This window comes from Aotus nancymaae, unplaced genomic scaffold, assembly GCF_030222135.1.
Source record: "Aotus nancymaae isolate 86718 unplaced genomic scaffold, 86718_ANA_hifiasm-v0.15.2.pri h1tg000003l, whole genome shotgun sequence".
NCBI classification, from domain to species: domain Eukaryota; kingdom Metazoa; phylum Chordata; class Mammalia; order Primates; family Aotidae; genus Aotus; species Aotus nancymaae.
In genome coordinates this window covers 49989855-49997926 of record NW_026988414.1, presented here as the reverse complement: position 1 = coordinate 49997926, position 8072 = coordinate 49989855, and the positions used below count along the sequence as shown (strand labels likewise).

General features: G+C 46.9%; 1 protein-coding gene across 7 annotated transcripts in view; it reads left to right on the top strand.

Annotated features, from left to right (window-relative positions):
- The first annotated feature begins 460 nt into the window (after nucleotides 1-460).
- MTAP (methylthioadenosine phosphorylase) overlaps nucleotides 461-8072 on the top strand; it is a 116125-nt gene continuing 108513 nt past the window's right edge. For 3 of the 7 annotated variants that reach the window (XR_010344243.1, XR_010344242.1, XR_010344241.1), the window contains exon 1: nucleotides 461-608. Coding sequence is in view for 2 of the 7 variants with exons in the window: in XM_012450009.2 (XP_012305432.1) it covers nucleotides 576-608 (33 nt within the window). In the remaining 5 variants the exon portion in view is untranslated. The remainder of the gene's footprint in view (nucleotides 609-8072) is intronic. The other 4 variants (XR_001107074.2, XR_001107075.2, XM_012450009.2 and 1 more) reach the window with 2 other exon arrangements.

The window sequence follows — 8072 nt, the reverse complement described above, 5'->3', positions numbered from 1 at the left end:
GTCCCCGCCGCGGCCGCCGCCCCGCGTTAACTGCCCCAGAAAATCTCAGGGGCCCGCCGGTTCCCTCCTGATGAGGATTCTCCCTCCCGCGAGAACTTCTGGAACGCCGCGGGGCCTGATTTTGCAGCCAAGGCTTCAGACGCCGCTAATAATGGGCCAAGCAGGGAGTGCTGCTCTTCCTTATAGGGTTTTTGTAAAAGTTAAGTGGGCCAATTAAAGTGCAAAACACACAGTCTGGAACAATACAGAGCTCCATAAACGGTCTCCATTATGATCATTATCCGTTAGTTGTAACTGCGGATAAAAAAAAAACGACAAAAATCTGAGGAACCGGAAAGGTCTGCAAAAGGGGCGGAACGCGGGAACTTCGATTTGGGGAAGGGGTGGCGGCAGAGATCCCACACAAGCAGCCAATCCAGCTGTCCCGGGGAGGAAGAGGAGGAGCCAGGGCCCGCCCCCGGTCTCCGCACCGCTGACTCCCGCGCTGTGAGGTTGGCGTAGCTGCCGCTCTTTGGCTTGCTTGGTTCCCTTAGTCCTGAGTGCTCTCCCACTGCAGCTTCCTTTCCCGTGCAGACATGGCTTCAAGCACCACCACCACCGTCGTGAAGGTGAGATGAGCCCTCCCAGCTGCAGCGGTCCGCCCTGCCCGGTGCCTTCTCGCTTCCGCCCCGGGGGACCGCGCCTCGGGGGGCCGTGCGCCCTGCCCTTGCGCCCCTGCAGTGTCTGGGAGTGACTGGGACGCGGCACTCGGGACTCACTTGCCGCGCGAGGAGAGGGTATGCTTGCAAACGACCCCTTACACACACACACCTTTTGACTCATCTGCACCCGCACCCCACAGAGGGTCGCCACCCCTTTTGAGGGAGGGGTCGTGGGTGTGAGAAGCTGCGCCCATGCCGCCACCATACCCGAGCACCACTCTTCTTCCAAGAAAGGCACCCGGCTGGAGCCAGCAGGTGGCCCAGGTGTCTGGGCGCCTGCAGCTTCTGTGACCGTCTCTTAGTGCCTTGCGGGACTTCAGCTTCCGCTCTCTGACTCCGCTCGCTGCCTGAGGCCCACGTGGGAGAACTGCTTACTTGCTCTTTTGCTTGCTTCCGGCTTCTTTTTTCTCTAAACGTGGGCCTTCTCCGTGCTGAAGTTTTTCCCAGCAGCATAATGCTGTAGGGATTCCGAGACTTTTTTTAAAGCATCGAAAAGAAGTACAGGCGTCCCATTTTAGGGCTTCACCATTTGAAGGCCTCTGGGTTGAAACTGCTTTGTTTTGCAGCCTTACAAGTTAGAGTTCAATTTCCTTATGCCCTAGGCCCTCCGGGGCCTTGATACAAGGGATCATTGTGCGGTGGGAGGCTTTGTGCAGAGGAGGGCACGAGTTCTCAGAGTAGCAGCTGGCTTCCCTGGGGTTTTAAATACTTCTCTCCTGGTTAGTGTCCGGAGAGAGAATTACAGCACATAAAGAAAAATTGTAAAACTTAAGAACTCTTGCAGGCAGTTTATTACTGGCTAAGAAGGCAGTTAACTTATTTGATTTTTAGAAATTTTTGGCCTATGGGATAGGAAGGTTGCGATCTTCTCCAAAGCATCTCAGTTCCCTATGCTCGACTGCAGTTTTCCAGGGAGAAGGCGGATCTCTGCGGTCAATGTGTAATCAGCCAGATTAGTTTATTAAGCCCTTGAAGGTTTAAATGAGCCCCTTAAAATGAGAGGAATGGTAAAGGGTGTTGCAGCCAGACTTATGTATGAAAGTTATTTTGTCATTTTGAAAAGAATCTTACATCCAGCAAATATATATAGAAGGCCTCGCCCCTGCCTTCATGGCATGGCAGAAATGGTTTTCATGAAACTCGTGTGAAGTATGTTACTTCCCTTAGGTACCCACGGATAAACTGAGAACTTTACTGCAGAATTTGCCAGGAGGGCTAGAATTATATTGTCTGTATTGCACATGGTTGAAGCTTATTAAGTGGTAGTGCTTATAAGGGGGAACTGAGATTAATTTTGAATGATCTTTTCCCCAACAGTTACTAAGTTATTGTGTTAGATGTCATTAGGCCACAACTTTTCACCGTCTCCTTATAGGAATACACTTAAAATGCCACTAAAAACAGAGAGATGGTGATTAATCTGGTTAGCATTCCCCCTGCCACACCGTTTCCTTTCAAATTAATGCAGTGCATTTAAGTGCAGAATGGGCAATGTGATTCTCAGAGGCCTGATGTAAATATTGAATAATGTGTATTTTTGGTCTTGGCAAGCTTCTGGTTATAAAATTAAGAGGTACATATGGTGCTAGGACTGCCTGTTGATTTTTCTTTTAGTTTAGAACAGATGACAGCTTTGCTGTTGAGATTCCATGATGCCAACACCATATTCCCCAGACTTCTAAGGCAACATTCTATATAGAAAATGTGAGGTGCCAGTGTCCAGAGCAAAACAGGTTAATAAAAACCACGTCCTATTCCCAAATTATAGAATGATGGAGCTGGAGTGTTTCTTCAAGACCATCGTATAGCCACACAAACCCCTTCTGTGAGTGTAAAGTTAAGGCCCAGAAAGGTCAGCTAAGGGGTCCAGAATTACACAGCTGGACCTAGAGAATGACAGAATTGGGCCTAGAGCCTGGCACTCCACCAACTAGATGTGTGGCATTTCTGAAATCTGGTGTGTGGTCTCTGCCCTATTTTCTTGTGACTGAATGCACAGTAAAAGGTGAGCACTTTATAGAATGTCCATCTTGAAGAAGGAGGCAGAGTGCATGCATGAAGCAGGCCACCTCCTGGTACCCACTAGATCCCACCCAAGTATAGGTGTAGGAGGCACGTGTGTGTCTGAGCCCCACTGGTGTCACTGGCAGGTGGTGTGTGTGGTTTGATTGACTGCTATCATTTCATCTGGTCAAATATGAAACAACAGTTAAGAGGAGGGGCTGCAGCTCAGCTCAAGGTGGTGAGGGGAAGAAAAAGCTGTAAACAGACCCAGGTTCATATCCCAGTGCCATCACTTCCTCGCCAAAACAAATAAACCCCTCAGCCTTAGGGTCCTCAGCTGTGAGGCTAGAGTTAGTAATAACTACTTTGAGAGGTTGCTGGATTTAAATACAGTAACATGTAACACACTCAGTCCAGTTCTAGGTACTCCTTTAATGTCAGCCCAAGTACTTCTCTTTCTAGAATAGAGATATGAACAGGGGATGGATCTTAAATTTATTCTCAATTTAAGAGGTGCAGTTAGCTCACGCAAGTGAAAGATTCCACTGAGTTTTGGATTGGCAGTATAATATTTGGCATATCGTTCAAATGTAGCCGTCTACTGGTGGAATCCAATTCAAAAATATTTATTGAATACCTGCCAGATGCTGAGGATGCATCTTTGAATAAGCGAGGCCTCTATTTTCTTCAAGTTTATATTGTAGTCAGGGTGCAAAACCAACTGACATGAAAGCAAAACAGCAGTAAGAGTCAGTTGGGTAAGGGGTGTCAGAAAAGACTCCTAGGGAGGTAGATTTTAAGCTCTGCAGTGGTCTGCCTCCAAAATCTGTATGTTGAAACCTAATCGCCAATGTGATTCTATTAGGAGATGGGGCCTTTGGGGGTGATTAGGTTACAAAGGTAGAGCCCTCATGAATGGAATAAGTACCCTTACAAAAGAGGCCCTAGAGAGCTGTTTTGTTCCTCCCATTAAGTGAGAGGACGCCATCTATGAGCCAAACATGGGCCTTCACCAGACACAATCTGCTATGACCTTGGACTTGCCAAGCCTCCAGACTGTGAGAAATTTCTGCTGTTTATAAGCCACCCAGTCCTAAGATATTTTGTTATAGCAGCTTGAATGAACTTAAACAGGCTGATAGTGTAAATAAGGATAAAGATCCAAGTGAAGACCTGAGGATAGAGATGGGAGTCAGGACAGCGAAAACCAAGGTTTCATAAAAGTGAGCTCAATATGGTAGGAATGGAAATTACAGATGCACAGTGAGGATTGGGTGGATGCAGCTCATAAGGCCATTCTTATAGACCACGATCAAGAAATTTCATTTTATTTTAAATGTTTTGGAAGCTGTTGAAGGGTTAAAAGCAGGAAGCAGCATTTGATTTACATTTTAAAATGATTACCCTGGCTGCCAGTACAGAATAGCCTGTGGGTGGCAGGGGGAGGGAGAGCTAAGAGGTCAGGCCAGAAGTCTTGGTGCTGGTGCTGAAGTCCAGAGTGGGAGCCATGGAGTTGTTGAGGAATAATCAGACTGGGGATAGAATTTGCAGGTAGAGCAGAGAGATGGGTAAGATGTGGGGAGTGCAGGAAGAAGAACAGGATGATTCTGGTTTTGACCTGGAAAACCAAAAAGATGGTGGTACTGGTGGATCATTTCAGAGTAGTAGGTAAAGGGCCACAAGTGACTCCTTGGAGCCAAGGAGGGTGAGTGTATGATTCCTTCCTCCCAGATACTGCTGGTTAGGGGGCCAGAGGCTGAGATGCTGAGGAGCATCTTTGCCATAGGAGCAGAGTGGATGGCAGGTGGAGGGAGGGAGGGAGGGAGCCACCTGGAGTTAGAGTAATTGAAACAGTCTTTTTTTGTGGCTCACTCCAGTGAGAGGTGGTCCAGGCAGAAAGTGAGGATACTACCTGGTGGGTAGCCATGGAGAGAGGCAGCAGGAGCCAGAGGCCATGGGATTAACACAGCCCCTGTCTGAGAGGACCTCAGGGAGACATTGTCCTCTAGCATTAGCCAATATTCCTATTAGGAATACCAATATGGTATTCCTGACTATACAGAGGGCCAAACCAGTCTTTGGCACCCAGATAGAGGACATTCTGGAGGGCTCCTGCAATGGCTCCCCTGAGCAGCTTCCCAGCTTTCATTCCAGGAGATTAATAATAAAACTTGGCCGGACGCGGTGCCTCATGGCTGTAATCCTAGCACTTTAGGGAGCTGAGCTTGGTAGATCACTTGAACTCAGAAGTTCGAGACCAGCCTGGGCAACATGGTGAAACCCCATCTCTGCAAAAAAATCCACAAAAAATTAGCCAGGTATGGTGATGTGCACTTGTAGTCCCAGCTCCTTGGGGGCTGAGGCAGGAGATCACTTGATCCCAGGAGGTTGAGGCTACAGTGAGTGGAGATTTCACCATTGCACTCCAGCCTAGGTGACAAAGTGAGACCCTGTTTCAAAAAAAAAAAACCACATACAATGTATTCTTTTACAGTTCTGGAGTCCACAAATCCAAAATGAGTTTTACAAGGCTAAAATTAGCACGTCTATAGGGCTGGTTCCTCTTGGAAAATCCATTTCCTTGCCTTTTTCAGTTTTCTCAACCTATAGAACCATGAGCTAAATAAACCTCTTTTCTTTATAAATTACCCTGTCCCAGTATTCTGTTATAGCAGCAGAAAAACAGACTACGAAAACTGTTACGCTTTAAGAGATTGGGACACAGACACATACATGGAGAACGCTGCCATCTACAAGCGAAGTAGAATGACCTTAGAAGAAATCAATCCCAAGATGTTGGACTTCTAGCCTCCAGAACTGTGAGGAGATAAGTTTCTGCTGCTTATGGGCAAAATCCATTTCCTTGCCTTTTTCAGCTTCTGGAGGCGCCAGCACTTTTTGGCCCATGGCCCCACATCATGTCCCCTTTTCTCTCCCTCTGTTTCTATTGTTATATCACTTTCTTCCTCATTTGACCTTCTTGCCTCCTTGTGAGTTCATTTAGGTCTCACACAGATAATCTGGGATAATCTCCCCATATCAAGATCCTGGATTTAATCATATTTGAGGTAATATTCCCTGGTTCTGGGAATTAGGATGTAGCTAGCACGTCTTTGGCGCAGGGGCATTATTCAGCTTACCACACTCAGCCCACATTTTAGAAATTTGTGGTCTAGGCCCTAGAGCAGGTTGCTCAGTTCTAAGTGCACTTTAGAATCAACTGAGGAGCTTCGAAAACAAACTACTCCTTGCCTAACTAATCAGAATCCCTGGGACCTGGGCTTTGGTATTGAAAGCTGAAGAGGGGGAATGTCCTAGTATCCAGCAGCTGGCTCAGGAGGGTGGGTGGGGCCTGCTGCTCTTCTACAAGCATAGGAGAGCTCTAAGAAACACAGTACGCGTGGGCTGGGTGCGGTGGCTCACGCCTGTAATCCCAGCACTTTGGAAGGCCGAGGTGGGTGGATCACGAGTTCAAGAGATTGAGACCATCCTGGTCAACGCGGTGAAACCCTGTCTCTACTAAAAATGCAAAAAAGTAACTGGGCATGGTGGCGCGTGCCTGTAATCCCAGCTACTCAGGAGGCTGAGGCAGGAGAATTGCCTGAACCCAGGAGGCGGAGGTTGCAGTGAGCCAAGATCGCGCCATTGCACTCCAGCCTGGGTAACAAGAGTGAAACTCCGTCTCAAAAAAAAAAAAAGAAAAGAAAAGAAAAGAAACACAGTACGCGTTAGGGAAAATGCTCCTCTAAAAATACCTGGGCATTTCAGCAGGTGAAGTGTGTCTTCAGGTGTGTCTGACCTTTAGACTATCTCTTTACTGTGCAAGGGGAGTTTGGTTAAATAAAAACCATAAATGTTCTGAGCCCGTGGGTCACCCAAGCTTCTCTAACTAAAATGTAGAGTCACTGTATTAGTTCGCTAGGACTGCTATAACAAAGCAATACAGGCTAGGGTCTTAGACGACAGAAATGTTATCTCCTCACCGTTCTGGAGGTTAGAAGTCCAAGATCCAGGTGAGATTGAGGTGGATTTCTTGTAAGGTCGGTCTCCTTGGCTTGTAGATGGCAACATTCTCCATTTCTCTTCATGTGGTCCTCCCTCTGTATGTGTTTGTATCCCAGTCTCTTATAAGGACAACAGTTTTCTTAGTCTGTTTTCTGTTGCTATGACAAAATACCTGAGACAGGGTAATTTATTAAGAAAAGAGGTTTATTTAAAAGAAATGAAAGGGGAACCAGGGTGATAAGAAAAGGAAACAAAAAAGAGAGAGACAAACCTTGCTTTATAACAACTCACTCTTGCTGGAATTAATCCAACCCATTGACAGCAAGAACACCCTCCCCTGGGACTGCATTAATCCCTTAATGTGGGAGTAGATCATTACCACAGCTCATGGCTCAAACTCCTCTTAAAGGTACTACCTCCCAGCATCACTACATTTGGGGTCCAAGCCTCAACATGAGTTTCGAAGTTGACCACATTCAAACCATAGCATGAGCTATACTGTATTAGGACCCATCCCAGTGACCTCATTTGATCTTAATTACCTCTTTAAAAACTGTCTGCAAATGCAGTCACGTTCGGAGGTACTGAGAGTTGGAACTTCAACACATGAACTTAGGGGAGACACAGTTTCACCCATAACCATTACCTACAAGGGTGGCTTACAGAGGCGGGTATCTTGTCAGACATGGAGCCCCCAGCTATCCCTGTGGACCCTATTGCAGGTTTTTAATAGTCCTCCCAGTCTGAGACAGTTGACTGCTGTCTCCCATACAGCTAGGCTTCTGGGATTTTGCAAGGCCCTTACAGGCCTCAAAGCCACGTCAGCCCAACAATGAGGGCTTCTGTCTGCTGTGCTTGCCAAAATTGTTATGGCAACCGGAGCTAAAAGACTGCAATGCTCAGATCGGGCAGTGCCAGCTCCAGCTCTGGCTCACATACCTCATCATGAACTTGCAGCATTCAGAGGCAGCCTGTCTCCCTGGCATGAGCTGGTCTCCACTGCTTGGGGTCATGGTGTTTTCATAATGCCATTATAGAGTGCTGGATTCCTTACAGCAGTGTGCCCAGACCTCAAAGTGATGATGAATGGTTTCTGAGACTAAGAAGGGTTAGTAAAATCTCTTGCAGCCAGGTATTAGCGGAAATAGACAGAGTAGGGGCTAGTATGCACCCTTTCTGCATTGCTAGAAGTAACCATTCTGACCAGATGAGCTGGTATTTGGATAAATGCTTTCACAGTCTCAGAGAAGTCAGACCCTTGGGTTGATTTGCTCTTAAACAAAATTTTTTTTTCACTATGAAAATGCTTTCATTGGGGTGTCTTTAGAACATATGATGTCTAGACACAAAGAACAGCAAGTG